The sequence below is a fragment of the Marmota flaviventris genome, chromosome 5 (genome assembly GCF_047511675.1).
Source record: "Marmota flaviventris isolate mMarFla1 chromosome 5, mMarFla1.hap1, whole genome shotgun sequence".
Classification (NCBI taxonomy): Eukaryota; Metazoa; Chordata; class Mammalia; order Rodentia; family Sciuridae; genus Marmota; species Marmota flaviventris.
This window is the reverse complement of record NC_092502.1, coordinates 23,314,146-23,330,730: the sequence shown is the minus strand read 5'-3', so window position 1 is coordinate 23,330,730 and position 16,585 is coordinate 23,314,146. Positions and strand designations below refer to the sequence as shown.

The window sequence follows — 16,585 nt, the reverse complement described above, 5'->3', positions numbered from 1 at the left end:
CATATACCAAAATCCCAGATTTCCAGAAGGAGAGCTTACATTCTGCATAAGCCACACTGTAGTACATATTTTAGTCATATCCTGCCACCCTCAGCAGGTTAGAGAATGGCGAGAGCCCTCCTGAATTTCCAAATACCTGCCAAGGGCTAACTCTGCAAGCAGGACTTTCTTAGGATGGGAGCCAGGCCTACTCTGTCAATTCTTCTGCTCAAAGTCAAATAAAAGTTAAGGGGCCAGAGCAGTGTACATTGGTACACTCCTGTAATCCAGCAGCTGAGGGAGGCTGAGACAGGAGAATGTCAAGTTCAAAGTCAGCCTCAACAACGGTAAAGCACTAAGCAACTCAGTGAGACCCTGTCTCTAAATAAAATACAAAATAGGACTGGGATGTGGCTCAGTGGTTGAGTGCCCCTGAGTTCAATCCCTGGTACCCCCGCCACACACACACAAAAGTTAAGGGGCCAGAGAGGCTTTGTCAACAGACACTGTTGACAGTCAGCTAATGACATCTATATCACCAGTCCTCCACTTTGAAGCTGTGAAAGAAACAATCAATCCATCCAATGCTGTTGCCAATAGGATCTAGTCGCAGCCCCAGAGTACATTTTAGCACAACACTGGGGGCACCAGGACCAATCTGTCAAGGGTATACACAAGTTGAAACACTGTATCTGCCATCATTGTGAGAAGTTAGGAAACAAAAATAATAAGAAAGGGATGCCAGTAGACACTTGGTGTCTCAACATTGCTTCTGTGTTTGATTTGTTTAAAGTGAGAACAACCCCTGTATAAAGCATTATCACATCAAAGAAACAAATGACAACCCCAAGCGGTACTATGTGGCTGAGAAGTACGTGTTTGACTCCATCCCTCTCCTCATCAATTATCACCAACACAACGGAGGAGGTAAGTGCTAGCAGGCAGAGCCAGAGAGGGACCCAAACTTAGAAGTGACAAGAGCGCTACCTGGTTTCTCCATGCCAGATGAGCTGGCCATAAATAATAACTGAATACACAATTTTAAAAGGATGCTGAGTATTTGATTCATCTCACACGTTTCATGAGCAAACTCTACTATGGAAATCATGAATTTCACCCCCACCCAACTGTGTTGTGAATCTTCTCAGGATGCAATATCAGCAACTGGACTTTGTTTTTGTTTTTTTTTTCCTAAAATAAAAGTAGCTCTTGCATCAGATTTTCTCTGTTGTGATTTAACTTAGAAAATTGCTAGAGCAAAGTTCTACCCATTGCCTTTGGCTTTTCAATTGACCTAGGCCTGGTCACCCGACTCCGGTATCCAGTTTGTTCCTGGAAGCAGAAAGCTCCTGTCACAGCAGGGCTGAGATATGGTGAGTAGCACCATTGGGAATGTTGGGCCTTTGAGCTACAACTTGAAAGGTCTGGGGAAAATTCTAAGTGGACTTCCCATGAGCCTAACTGTACCCCAGACTTCAAATGACCATCCAAACAGCTATACTGTATATGTGTAGACAGCAGCACTAATGAACATTTGAACTTTGCAGTGTGTGTTGGAGGAGTGATTGTCTGACAGAACATTCATCTAGATCAAATCAATATCCTTTGGTTTTACTGAGTCCATCAATGAATGTTTATTTTGCAAGAACTTTGATCTTTCTGCATGCAGTATTAAAAGTTTTTTAGAACTGAGAGTATAGCTTGGTGGTAGCACACACCAGGCTCTAGAGTTGATCCCAGCACCAAAACCAAACAAATAAAAAATTTTTTAAAAAATATTTTTAAATGTATTTTATTTACATATTTTTTAATTTTTGAAAAAAAAATTAGATGTTGATGGACCTTTATTGTATTTATTTATTTATATCTGGTGCTGAGAATTGAACCCAGTGCCCCACACATGCTAGGCAAGCACTCTAACCACTGAACCACAACCCCAGCCCCTACATATTTTTTATCTGGTGCTGAGGATTGAACCCAGTGCCCCACACTCACTAGGCAAGCACTCCACCACTGAGTCACAACCCCCACCCCGCAAAACAATTTTATACCTTCAACAGAGTATGCACTCTAATGTAGCAGACCCTACAACGATCCCCTCCTGTCCGCTGTGACTTCTTCACCCATTTGGGATTATCTGCCTGAAACCTGAAGGCATCTGAGTGTGTATCTCTTGGTCCAAACTGTGTGTTACTTGAGGAAGCAGTTGGTCTAATCTTCATTTTGTATCTCCTAGATTGGTGGTTCTCAAACTTTAATGTGCATCAAAATCTTCTGGAACACTTATTCAAAATGTTGACTTCCTGAACCCTAGGCAACACTTAGCACAACATGCTCCCTGAGAGTGGGTGTCTGGGGTCTGCATTTTAAAAAGTGTTCTAGGTGACTTTGACACAGGAGCCCAGGGGTACTTTGAGAAACTCTGCTGTGGACTCTTCATTCCTAACCAGCAGCATGTCTGGTTCACAGTAGATACTCCATACTATTTGCTATGGAGTCTCTGCCTCCAAGAGGTGGAGATCTGACTGTTTATGGTATTAGAAAAAACATTGGTATAGGATAATACTTCTCTATCCTCCTTATGAAAACCATGCTATTCTGGTAACTATAGAATCCTAAAGTGTCCATGCTGGTTGGGATCTCAGAGATCATCTGGTCAGCCTACTCCTTAGGAAAACTGAGGCTCCGATCCTTTTGTTTGCTTACTGAACATTTATTGAGAGCCTGCCATGTGCCAGTCACTGTGCCAGCTTGTGCCTCTGTAGAAGGCCCCTCTGAATCCCCTCTTTCACTGCCATTCTGCCTAAAGCTTAGCAGTGTGCTGTGAACATAGCAGATGCTTTCGATGGGTGAATGGATGATGAGTGATAAATACAAATGAAATTTGTTCTATGTGAAAAACATTTTAGGAAATGGCTGGGACTTTGCAACAATCCATTTATGTATTTTTCTTTATAGCTTCATTATTGCCATTCTTCTTCTTTCCATGTTACTGCCACCTATGCATTTTTAATAGTTTTAAATGTATATTCTATGCTACTATTTGGGATAAAGGGTAATTAGCTATAATAGTTCTAAGGCTAGGATTTATACCATGTGCCATCTTTGAGTTATATTATACATAAGCTAAAGTTCTAGGTAGAGCTATGATGTTCTCTGGTAGCCCCTGTTCCTTATTATTTGCCCTAAAAATCAAGTGCCACCCTCCTCTCTCTCTTCAGGGAAATGGGTAATCCATCCCTCGGAGCTCACTTTTGTGCAGGAGATTGGCAGTGGACAGTTTGGGTTGGTGCATCTTGGCTACTGGCTCAACAAGGACAAGGTAGCTATCAAAACCATTCAGGAAGGGGCGATGTCAGAAGAGGACTTCATAGAGGAGGCTGAAGTCATGATGTGAGTGGTAAAAGAAGCACCTGTAGACACCCTGTGAAGCATGCCCTGGGCTGTGTTCTTTCAAACCCCTCTGACACCACATCATACCGCCTACCTTCTCAAACTCTGGCAGTGGCTTCCCACTGCACCGCAAATAAAATGAACTGCCTCACATGGTCTCCAAGGTCTGCCATGGTCTGACCCTGCACACCTCCCAATCTTCTCCCCGTCTCCCCTCTGCTCCATAACATGCCAGTTATGCTGGCCTCTATTCATGTCCACACATACCCTGACTCCATGTTATCCTTCAGGTCTTGGCTCCACTGACATATTTCTTTTGGGGGAGGGTGTGGATTCTATTTTCAAAACCAAGAGTCAGACAAGGTGACAATTCAGCAACAGAAGGTTTGGCACTTTGGGAGACTGGATTTTGGCTCTTATCCTTGTCTTTTGTCTCCAGGAAACTCTCCCACCCCAAACTGGTTCAGCTCCATGGAGTGTGCCTGGAGCAGGCCCCTATCTGCCTCGTGTTTGAGTTCATGGAGCATGGCTGCCTGTCGGATTACTTGCGCAGCCAGAGGGGACTCTTTGCAGCAGGAACCTTGCTTGGCATGTGCCTGGATGTGTGTGAAGGCATGGCCTACCTGGAAAAGGAGTGTGTCATCCACAGAGATTTGGTAAGAGCATGCATGGCCAACACCAGCAGGTGCAGGGTGAAGGGCACATCCCATTGAAATGTAGGGTTAGCAAGACTGAGAATGTATTAATAAATGACAGGTCACAGATCACCTCCCTTCCTCTCTCAGCTTCTTCCTTCCTCCACCCACTGGTCCTATAGAAAAGTGTTTCATGAGGACAGATAGTTTATGCTCTCTGAGTTTCATTTTGCATGCTTCCAAAATGGAGCTAATGACCACTCCTTCTGATCTTCTTTGTCTTAGTTTTGTCCTGGTAAAATGAGGGAAATGGACAAGCACAGTTTTTCTTAAAGTGTTATCCACCATCTACCAGAATAACATTAGAATAACCCTAGGCCACCGTCAGAATCTCTGGTTTTGGGGGCTCAGGAATATTCATGTGTTTCCCCATGTGATTTCAAGTTTGAAACTCACTGGAGTCTTCAGTCTCCAAGGGTTCTTCCAGTGCAGCCGTCTGTTTCTCCCTATTAAGGAATAACTTTAAGATGATCAACAACCTCAAAAACTTCTTATACTAAGCACATAGGAAACAGTTTCTTCATATCATCCCTGGTGTCAATATTTTCTTTCACATGGGTTTGGTATCAGGTGGAACCTATCTTTGGTTAGACAACACTGTGGATTTCTTAGAATCCAGAAGTGAAGATAAGCCTGCTCATCCTGTTAAAGGATTAACTTTCTAGCAAACTTGCAGCAGGTGCTTGTGAAGCTTAATTAACATTTGAGCTCCTCCCTGCCCTCTTACAACATACCACAGAAAGGCACAGACTGATGATGGGAAACTCCTGGATTACTGCCTAGCCACCAACAGTTCTCTTTTCTCTTTTGTTGGCCCATCTCTTCTCCAGGCTGCCCGAAATTGTTTGGTGGGAGAAAACCAAGTCATCAAGGTGTCCGATTTTGGGATGACAAGGTAACACAGGGACATGGTACCTGCACAATGTCAGCAGTGGTACTGAGGCCCCTGAACATTCTGATCTCTCTATTCTGTGCTCTTCTCAGGTTCGTCCTTGATGATCAATACACCAGTTCCACAGGTACCAAATTCCCAGTGAAGTGGGCTTCCCCAGAAGTGTTTTCTTTCAGTCGCTATAGCAGCAAGTCAGATGTGTGGTCATTTGGTAAGTGTCATCCAGGCCCCACCCCCATGTGATCTAGGACTGTGGGAGACCAGCTATTTCCTTAGTCAGATGTAGATAACTCTACCTGCTCTGATCCCTGTATGTTGAGGGAATCCCACTGAAGGCCTATGTAAGAACAGCCCAGAAATATATGAAAGAGCCCTTATTATTGTATTTGTTCCTAGAAATTTTTGAAATGGCAGAGAGAGAAAAACAAAGTGAAAAGCAGAATTCTGGTAGCAGCTACTACGAGGTCAAAAGCCAAAAGACTCAGGAGATTAGAATATAAATTTCTTGAAGGCAGGGACTATGTTTTGTCCAATATTATACCACCACACTTAACCTCAATAAGTATTTTATTCATTCAACAACAATTTTTTGAGTAATCTGCCATTAACCAGGGGCTAATTTAGTGCACAGGCTGAAATGGTGCATAAGATAGAAGCCAAATTTTAGGGAGGTGAGGAAACAACAATAACATAAAGAAGCTAAGAGATACAAGAATTAGTAAAATAGGGGTTAATAAGTGCTACAAATAAAATAAAACAATAATGGGATAGATCTGCATTAGCTAGTATGCTCTGGGGAAGGGCTCTGTGAAGGCTGACTCTTGAGCAAAAAGTTACATGATGAGAGAAAACTGTCACAATTTAAAGGACCAGGGAGCAGTGTCTCTGACAGAAAGCCCAGCAAGTGCAACAGCTGAATATGTCCCCAAAGCAGGGGGTAATGATTTCTTGGAAGAACAGAACACAATGAAATTGCAGGTCATAGTAAGGAATTTGAATTTCTAAAAAGTGTAAATAGGCACGAATAAATGAATGAAGCCAGTGTAGTGGGAAAAGCTAAATGTTCTTCCTGAATTTGTCATGTCAAATCAAGTCAAGGTTAGTGCATACTAAAGATGTGCACAAAACTACACCAGATGATCTCTTCAATTTGGATTAAAGTAAGGATTATCTTTTGGATAGGAACTGTTCAGAGTGGTCTTGCCATTCTGCACCAAGGGCTTGCTAAGAATTTACTAATCATAGAAACAAGGGGGATCCTGGCTGATTAAATGTCTAAGGAAAGTACCAGTTTTAAAACCTTTAGCATTATAGAATGTCTAATTCTGAGCACTGAGTAGTTTGTTAATTATTAGTCCTTTTGATTTCTGCATTAAAGCAAATCACTATTCAGTAGTTTTAGCTGCTACTTTGTTAAGCAGGTTGAAGTTATAGAATGAACTTGGAAGAAGTTGTCCTGACTTCATTCTTGGAGACTCTTCTCTGCCCAGAGCATATAACTAGGAAGGATAAGGCTAATATATGGCCATTTCTCTGTAGATGACAAAGCTGATCACACTGTGCCAAGCTGGGGCCACACAAAGAGATGTTTGAAGCAATGACCACACTGGCACCTTCATCTTCTGACTCTTATTCATCCACAGGGTGTCGCCTGGGAATTTTCTGCTACATTTTCTAATTAGAGGGTTAGGCTGAAATGCTCCCTCCCTGTGATGGGTTATCTAAAGAGCGTCCAGAAATAAGGTTGATGGATGGGTACAGAGTATAAATGGTTCAGTGAAGAAAAGTGTGAGAAAACTGGGGTGGCAAGCCTGAGCAGCAGAGACCTGGATGGGCTGAGCTTCCTGCCTGCCCCAGCCCTTTGCACTTTGTCATTAAATACAATTTTTGCCCTAATTAGCCAGACTATTTTGAGCAAGTTAAGTAACCTCTTTGAGCTTCACTCAGTTTTCTCATCTACACATTAGAACATTTGTATTAAGCAATAGTTTCCAAATCCTGCCTTAGCAGCAACGCTATGCTTTCAAAAGAAATCTCATGAGAAATTCTGGCATCTCAGGGTGCTGAACAGTCTTCTTTATGGCTCAGCACTTCCAACTCCTCAGGCACCTCTGGGGAGCCCCTGAATTCTCTGAGCCAAGGACTCTGAGCTGGCCATTTTAACAAGCTTCTGAGATGATCCTTATTCAGGTGTTGGGGGCTCACACTTTGGGAATTTCTGCCTCAAGTTTCTAGAACTCATCTTGAAAACACTAGGTTAGGTGATATGTAAGCTCCTTCTGGTTCCGGTGGCCTGTGGTTATATTAGTATGATATAAAGCACTGGTTGGGTATGGCCATTCTACAGAGGGCAGAAGGGCAAATGGGATTAAATCAGAAGTCAAAAACAGACAACCTGAACATGTGTTTTTCCTAGTTTATATAGTACAGGTTGAGTATCCTCATTTAAAGTACTTGGGACCAAAAGTGTTTCAAATTTCAGATTTTGGAATATTTTCATATACATAATGAGTTTTCTTGAAGATGAACCCAAATCTAAACACAAATTTATTTGTTTCATATGCATTTTATACACTTAGCCTGAGGGTGACTTTATACTTTATACACACACACACACACACACACACATTTGTGTTGGGAGGGTACTGGGGATTAAACAATGAGACACTTTACAATTGGGTTACACCTCCAGGTATTTTTATTTTTTAAATTTGAGATAAGGTCTTGCTAAATTGCTGAGTTTGACCTTGATCTTCCTGCCTCAGTCTTGAAATGCTAGGATTGCAGGTCTGTGTTATTGCACCTAGCTATATTTTTTTAATGACTTGTACATGAAACAAAGTTTCATGATGTGGAATTATCTGCTTGTGGTTTCATGCCAATACTCAACAATTTGATTCTGGTACATTTGGATTTTTGGTTCAAGGATGCTGGACTTGCATTTTAAAAAATCATATTGAGTTCACGTTTTGAAGTCTCCAATTTCTGATTTGTTTTTAAAGATCAGAAAATGTGACAATCCTGAGCTCTGTTTCCATGTGCATCCTTTAGCTGGAGCAAACCATAGCCGTCCTATTTTGATAGAACTTTTGATCTCCAGTTTTCCAGTCCTCACCAGTACCCATGGTGTCACATCTCTCCCACTCCCTTCATTTATGTCATGCATGTATAGACATTTCAGTTTTCGTCCCCTGCAACTTTCAGTTGTAGCTTTTGAGTTAGAAATAATAAAAAGCTTAGCTTGAGAATTCTTTGCCTTTAGGCAGGTTGAGAAATTGCAGTTTTTTAAAAGTAGAACAATAAATACATAAGTAAATAACTGGCAGGCCAAATAGGCCTCAGGCAGACTTGCTTTGCACTTCTTGTGGTCTGGAGGGAGAAGCTTGAATGTCAATGCCAAGTGCCTGTTTCCTTTTTTGTTTGTTGGTTGACGTCTTTCTTAGCTGTGTTTGCTCCTTGTTGCTTGTAGGTGTGCTGATGTGGGAAGTCTTCAGCGAAGGCAGAATCCCATATGAAAACAGAAGCAACTCAGAGGTAGTGGAAGACATCAGTACCGGATTTCGGTTATACAAGCCCCGACTGGCCTCCTCCCACATCTACCAGATCATGAATCATTGCTGGAAAGAGGTCAGTAGGTGAAGTGTTGTCCCTCTTTAATACATGATAATACACTAAGCCAGGGCCTACCCTGTTCCCTGGAGAATGGCTCCCTCTTAGAAGGATGAGGCAGCAGGTTGACAAACAGATTAGCAGGAAGGTAACTTTGAAAGTCTTTACATTTTTTAAATTATTATTTTTAATTGTACATATTTTGGGGCACTGTTGACAATTTGATACTTGTATACAATGTGTAATGATCAAATCAGGGTAGTTACCATTTCAACATCCTTAAACTTTTTTAAAAGTAATTTTTGATTACACATCGTAATTGTACATGTTTTATGGGATACAATATGATATTTCAATACATGAATACAGTGTGTGCAGATCAAATCAGAGTGATTAACATTTCCATATCCTTATCATTACTTTATGTTTGGAGGTTTGAACTCTTCTCTTCTAATTTTTTATAAGACATACAATAGGTTATAGTGAACTACAGTCAGCCCACTGTGCTGTGAAACACAACATATTCCTTTTTATCTAACATATCTTTTGGTACTCATTTTCCAGTCTCCCCCATTCTCCTTCCTCTTACCTTTTCCAGCCTCTAGTAATCTCTATTCTACATTCAGATTGACTTTTTAACTTTCTATATATATATGAGGGAACATGCATTTGTCTTTTGGTGTCTAACATTTTACTTAACATAATGTCCTCTTGGCCACTGTGAATGGTGCTACAATAAACATGAGAGTACAGGTATCTTTCTGATGTGTTGAGAAGTGGATCACATGGTAGTTCTATTTTTAGTGTTTTGAGGAACCTCCATAGTGTTTTCCATAAACATATTAATTCAGATTTCTACCAAGAGTGTATGTATTCCGCCACCCCCTTATTTTTACATCCTCACCAGCATTGGTTATTTTCTGTTAATCAATTGGATAGATTCCCCAACCCTAACAAAGTTAACATCAACCTTAAATATTATTCAATTTTCTATGTAATATCACAAGTCATTAGTATAGTTTCAGAGGATAGAGAGGGGCTATGTCAACACCCTCCTCAACTTTTTGAGCAGAAAAAAAAAACTTTATAAAACCATGAAAAGAACAGGAAATTAGTTCTATAAATAGGGGATTAGGAGTTCACTTTTACTATGAAAATATTAAAAGGATTAAATTAAATTTTTTATCATTTATTCAACAATTCAGAATTTGGAGTCATTTCGTATCTTCCCAGATGGCTCACTTACCCCCATCCTTAGTTCATAGGCTCTGCCTTGAGCCACATTGATGTGAATCTTAATTGTCTTTTGGTGAGTTACAAAATTGTACAATTCAGCTAAAGTAGAAAATAGCTGAAGTGGAGAGTCAATAAAAACTCAGATTGTTAAAGGACAAAAAGGTAGAATGTGAAAATATATACTTATACAGAATACTTGGATTTTGTCACAGTTTTGCCATTTCTTTTCCATTAATCTTGGGCAATTGTCTCTGAGCCTCATTTTTCTTGTAAGATCATTAAATAATGCTTGATTTGCAACTTCTTAGAGCTTTTTATAACCAAAAAACAAATAAACAAACAATGACATAAAGGGGGGCACAAATCTTGTGTTCTCTACAAGGACTAAATGCTATAATAATATTAATAGCTGATGTTAATTTAGCATTTTTTTCTCTTTTAACATTTTTATATATTTAAATTAATGGACCTTATTTTTTATAAATTTTAAATTTACAGAAAAATTGAGCAATGCATGCAGAGAGCTCCTAAATACTCTCCTTGCTCTCTGGTTATAAATATTTTGCACAAGTGTGGTACACTTGTAACAATTAGTGAACCTCTGTCAATACATTGTCATTACTAGAGTTTGTAATTTACATTAAGGTCACTTTTGATGCTGTAGAGTTGAAGGATTTTGAAAAATGCATAATGTCATGTATCCACCATTAAAGTGTCATATAGGATAGCTTTACCACCCTAAAAATCATCTGTGCTTCTCCTATTCATTCTTCTCCCATCCCAAACTACTGGCAACTACCAAACCTTTTACCATCTCCAAGATTTTGCCTTTTCCAGATGGTCATATAGTTGGAATTATACAGTATGTAGCCTTTTCATTCTGACTTTTTTCACCAGTAATATTCATTTAATGTTGCTCCATGTCTTTTCTTGGTTTGATATGTCATTTCTTTTTATTGCAAAATAATATTCCATTATATGGATATACCATGGTTTGTTTGTACATTTACCTACTGAAGGAAATCTTGATTGCTTTCAGTTTTCAGAAATTATGAATAAAGCTACTATAAACATTTACATGTAGACGGATCCATTTATGTGGATCTATTTATGGGACGTAAATTTTCAACTCAGTTGGGTAAATGCCTAGTAGTGTGACTACTGGATCATATGGTAAGACTATGTTTAGCTTTGTAAGAAACTGCCAGACTGCCTTCCAAACTAGCTGTACCACTTTGCATTCCCACCAGCTATGAGAACTCCTGGTGTGCTTTGTCTTTATCCATTGGTATTAGTTGTGCCAGATTTCAGCCATTCTTATAGATGTATAGTGATAACTCATTGTTGCTTTAAGTTGCATTCCCTAACGACACATGATGGTGAACACTTTTTTGTATGCTTATTTGCCATCTGTGTATCTTTTGGTGAAATGTCTGTTCAGATCTTTTGCCCATTTTTCAATCAGGTTGTTTTCTTATTGTTGAGTTTTAAGGATTCTTTGTATATTTTGGGTGAAAATCCTTTATCAAATGTATGTTTTACAAATATTTTCTTTCAACCTATAGATTGTTTTTTCATTTTCTGTATATTTTTAAATATTTATTAATGTATTATAGTTAACATAATATCTGTGTCTTTTACAGAGCAAAAGTCATTAATTATAACAAAATTCAATATTAATTTTTTCTTAATGAACTATGCTTTTGATGTTGTGTCTAAAAACTCATTGTAAAACCTGAAATTTCCCAGATTTTCTCCTGTTATCTTATAGAAGTTTTATAGTTATGCATTTTATATTTAGGTCTATTATGCAGTTTGAGTAAATTTTTATGAAAGGGATGAGGCCTGTTACTAGAATAATTTTGTGTAGATACCTAATTTTTCTAGCATTATTTTTTCTTTGTAAAAGATTAGTGTATATATATATATATATATATATATATATATATATCATATTATGTATATAATTATGTATTTATTCAGCAATTATGAATGAAGCTGCTATAAACATTACATGTAGATGGATCCATTTTTGTGAATTTATTTAAATATAACTATATACAATATCTATATTACATAGTAACTATATATTATATATAGTTATATAGATAATATTATGCACACACACACACACACACACACACATATATATATATATCTGAGCTCTCCGGTTTGTTCCATTGATCTATTTGTACATTCTTTCACCAGTACCATCCTGGCATGATTATTGTAGTTTTACAGTAAGTCCTAAAATAAAGTAGGGTCAGGTGAGCAGCATCTCCAACTTTGTTCTTTGTCATTGTTGTTTTTGCCTGTCCATATAAACTTTAGAGTCTGTCAGTGCCCACAAAATGACTTACTGGTTTTGTTTTTTGTTGTTGTTTGTTTGTTTGTTTGTTTGTTTTTGTTGTTTGAATTGTGTTGAATCAACATGGAAAGAACTGATATCTTAACACCCTAGTCTTCCTATCCATGAGCATAAAATCTGTCTCCATTTAGTTAGATCTTCTTTGGTTTCTTTTATTAGAATGTTACATTTTTCCTCATCTAGATCATACATATTGTGTGATTTATGCCTAAATATTCCTTTCTGATGAGATTTAGCTTTAATTTTATGATGTATTTTTATGTATGACATTATATTCTCAGAACAATTTTATGAGGTAAATTTTATTGTTATCTCCTTTTATAGATAACAAAACTAAAATTCAAAGAGCTTTAGGAACCTGTTTGTTCCATATCACCCAGTTAATGAGTGGTAAAGTTGAGATTTAAAGCTAGGTGATTTGATTTCAGAATACCTGCTTATAATAGCGAGAGAATAATGCTACCAGTATAATACATATAAAATCATGTTTAAAATTTAGCACAAGATACTTTTATTGCATTCTACTGGTTTGTGTTGGATTTATCTATGACACATAAGTAGAAGGAACTCAGACTTCTTTTTCTTCCTCCTCAGAGACCAGAAGACCGGCCACCCTTCTCCAGACTCTTTGGTCAACTGGCTGAAATCGCAGAATCAGGACTTTAGTAGAGACTCACTGCCAGGCCATGAGCTGCAGGTGACTGAAGGCAGAGTGTCCTCCTTTCATGGAGCATTAAAAACTGCCACCAGCCTAGGACTCCTGGAGGCAGCTTGGCCTGTAGCACTGGCCCCTGTGATGAATGCAGCCTCCTGACAGAGACCTGCAGCCAGGTCACAGGCAAGGGGTTGGCCACCAAGCTGAGAGCAGGCCAGCACAGCAGCAATGTCACTGTGTCCTCTCTGGCCTCTTGTCACCTGAATGCACAGACCTCAGTCTGACAGCTTTCAGGGAGCACTTCTTGCACCTCTTAACAATAGGCAGAGAAGGTGTAGGAGCTCCGATTCTTATTTTTAACATTAAGCACGGATCTAAGGCTATGGTTCCGGGGATTTTCATTTGACCCAACCACACAATATACCAGTATATGGGGGCCAAGGAGAATAAGAAGCATGACTCTTTTTCTAAGAAAACCAGTGAGTTGGTTAAGGCCAGGAAGCATGCTCGGTTGCTGTGATGCAGTCAGCCGCAGTTTCCTGCAGTAGATGTACTGAAGCAGCTGCTTACACCAGAGGCCGGATGTCCTGAGAAGCAGCTTCATGAGGCTTCACAGAGCACACTGCCTCATCACTCCCTGGAGGAGCTTGGATGGATCGGGATGGACCATTTAGATCCCATGATTGGACCATGAGGTATCAGATGTCTAGTCAGGAATAAGAGGGCATCTGAGAGGACCACATCCCCCCACCCAAAAACAAACAAACAAACAAACAGAAAAAAGGCATTACCATGCTAATGCTCCCATTTTGTATCAAGTCATGCAAGTGACTGTGCCTCCTCTTCTACGCAGAGTGCTTAGGAAATGATTATTTCGGAATCCTCATCATTCCAGCCACTGGGAATCAGCCCCCTCTCTGAATAGTACTACCTGCATCAACAGGGGGCAGCATTGTGTTGGCCAGTGTGGTCTTACAGAGAGTAGTTCTAAAGTTGAGACTTCAAGTCTCCCAAAATTCTAGGAGAGGGATAAGAACTTTGTTCTTGGTTAAACTATTTATATGGAAACTGAGTCAAGCACTGTGGTGCTTCCAGGATATACAGGATCTCCAACTGTTGACTGAGTTCTTGTATGGCAAAGTAGATACATATACTGAGCTACAAGCCCTTCCTGGGGAATGCACCTGAGTTCACATCAATTTAGGAAGATAATATTATTTCCCCCATTTTAAAAAGCCAAGAAATGTGCCCAAGGTGACAGAATTGGGAAATATAGAGCTGAAATACCAGCCAAAGTCTGACTCCATTGCAGAATCTTTGTTATTTTTTTAAAAATATGTATATTTTTAGTTGTTGATGGACCTTTATTTTATTTATTTGTTTATATGCGATACTGAGAATCAAACCCAGTGCCTCACACATGCTAGGCAAGCACTCTACTACTGAGCCACAACCCCAGCCCAGAATCTTTGTTTTTATTCAACACTGCCTTCTACTGAGAGTGAAAGGGATTGCAAAGGAGATCAAAAACTGGAGAAACCCACAGACTGCCCATAAAGAAATCAATACAGCACCAATGAGGAATGCTGCTTATGCAGAGACCACTCAGTGGACCATGTGGAGCTCCAACTTGAAATAGGATCTTTGCTTTCTTCACCTTCATCCTCATCTTGATCATGGTTAGTGACTTTGTAGTTACTCAGTTAATTAACCCTTTAATTTTCCCTGCCCACCCGGATCACATTGCATGAAGCCATTTACAGATGAACTTCAAAGTAGATCCTACCGCAGAGGGATAAATATTTCCCTTAATTATCCACCTCAACTTTGAGCTGCAGTCTTCTTGGACACTTTGTATGTGGGGGTATTCCCTGATATAAAACAAACTTGCTTTTTCTCCAATGTTCAGTTTAAACTCTTAGAGAAATTATCAGATAGTGTTGCAATCAACTCTTTTGAATTACGATATTTTTGGCTGGCTTGAGATTTAGATGCATAACTTTTAACCATAATTATTGTGAAACAGAGCCTCAAGATAAAATTCTATTATTCAGAAGATGATCTTACTCAACTTATCCACAATCGTCCCTGTTTACATTTTAGCATTTTGTGCATTCTCTTTGGAACCCTTAATTAGAGACCATTTCTGGGACATTCAGCCCTGAAGGAAAACATCAGAATGGACTGATCTCTGTGGTTTGGCTTAGAAAACTTTCCTCTGCATGATATTATCTTTTTTAAGCTCAGAGTCGTTGGGGCTTCAACTGAACACGTGTACATCACTCACCTCCCAGTGTCCTGTATTGCAAAACGGGCTTCTTGTCAGATGATTTTCCCTCTCACATATTGAAAATGGTGCTCTGCATTCACAGAGAATTCCCTTATACAAGGTTTTTGTTTTAGTTGCATTTTGTAGATTTTGAGTCTATGTATCTTTTTAGACTATGTATTTATACTTAAGTCAGATGACTATTTATTAGTGTACAGTCACTGTTAGTGTTCAAAATAAAAATGTTACAAATATATCTTACCCTTTTTAGAGCACACAAAGTTGCATATGTGCAAATAAAACTGTTTTAATAAATGTATCATTCATGGCTTAAGTTCCAAATTTATCCAAATGGTAAACTCTTAAAAGTTTTACACACACACACACACACACACACACACACAAATGTTACTTGGAGTGGCAAGTGCCTATAATCCCAGCAGCTTGGAAGGTTGAGGCAGGAGAATCCCAAGTTCAAAACCAGCCTCAGCAACAGCGAGGCACTAAGCAATTCAATGAGACCCTGTCTCTAAATAAAACACAAAATAGGGCTGGGGATGTGGCTCAGTGGTCTAGTGCCCCTGAGTTCAATCCCGGGTACCCACCCTACCCCACCCCCCAAAATTGGCTACCTTGTTTTATCTCCCCCCAAAAAGTATATCATTCAAAACTATTCATTAAATGTGGACCCTCCAATGCTTCCGATGTGTCATGCACTCAGCACCGTACACAGCTTTATAGAAACAAAGAATTTTGGCAGTCTTTACTTTCAAGAAACTGGGTCTGGTAGGGAAGGCATACAGCAGATATATAGACAAATAACATTATAGTACAGCAATGGAAATATAGTCAAAGAAGAGAAGAACCCAGAAAGAAACTCAGAAAATAATAGAATTAATCAGGAGAGGGATACTATACTCAAAATGTGGTCCCTGGACCAGTAGCAACAGAATTACCAGTTTATGAGAGAAGAAAAAATTCTCAGGCTTCACTCTCACTTACTGAACAATAATCTGCATTTAAACTATTTATTTATATTTTGGTGCAGGGGATCATACATACATTAATGTTGGAGTAGCATTGTCATAGAAGATGAAATACCTAATTCAGTTTGAGAGATAAAATATAACTTTGTTTTGGCAAGTAAGTGAAATAATAGAAATAATTTCCAGGTAGAGGAAATAAAATATTTGGGAAGCTGTTATCAGTTTGATGTTACTGGTGTGTAAATGTGTGTGTGTGTGTGTGTGTGCGCGCGCGCACACACGTGCATGCTCTGAAAGGGTGGTAAATTGAAACTGAGAATATAAATTTAGACATATTTTAAAAATCTAAGAAGGCAGACTTTTACACTGTAGGTAGAAATATCAATGAGCAGAAAGGGAAGGTCAAATTTGTTTTTAAAAATACATCCTAGCAGCATCATAATGGGTAAACTTGTTAAAGGCAAAGCTGGTGGAAGAGACATCAGTTTGGAGATGATTTTTTC

The 16,585-nt window shown here is 39.1% G+C and overlaps 1 protein-coding gene across 1 annotated transcript in view; it reads left to right on the top strand.

The window, feature by feature from the left end:
* Positions 1-15,415, top strand: part of Itk (IL2 inducible T cell kinase) — a 63,017-nt gene extending 47,602 nt beyond the window's left edge. The window contains exons 10-17 of the mRNA XM_027938619.2: positions 773-906; positions 1,278-1,352; positions 3,201-3,372; positions 3,812-4,028; positions 4,898-4,962; positions 5,052-5,170; positions 8,429-8,586; positions 12,767-15,415. Coding sequence (XP_027794420.1) covers positions 773-906; positions 1,278-1,352; positions 3,201-3,372; positions 3,812-4,028; positions 4,898-4,962; positions 5,052-5,170; positions 8,429-8,586; positions 12,767-12,838 — 1,012 coding nt within the window. The 3' untranslated portion in view covers positions 12,839-15,415. The remainder of the gene's footprint in view (positions 1-772; positions 907-1,277; positions 1,353-3,200; positions 3,373-3,811; positions 4,029-4,897; positions 4,963-5,051; positions 5,171-8,428; positions 8,587-12,766) is intronic.
* The last annotated feature ends 1,170 nt before the right edge of the window (positions 15,416-16,585 follow it).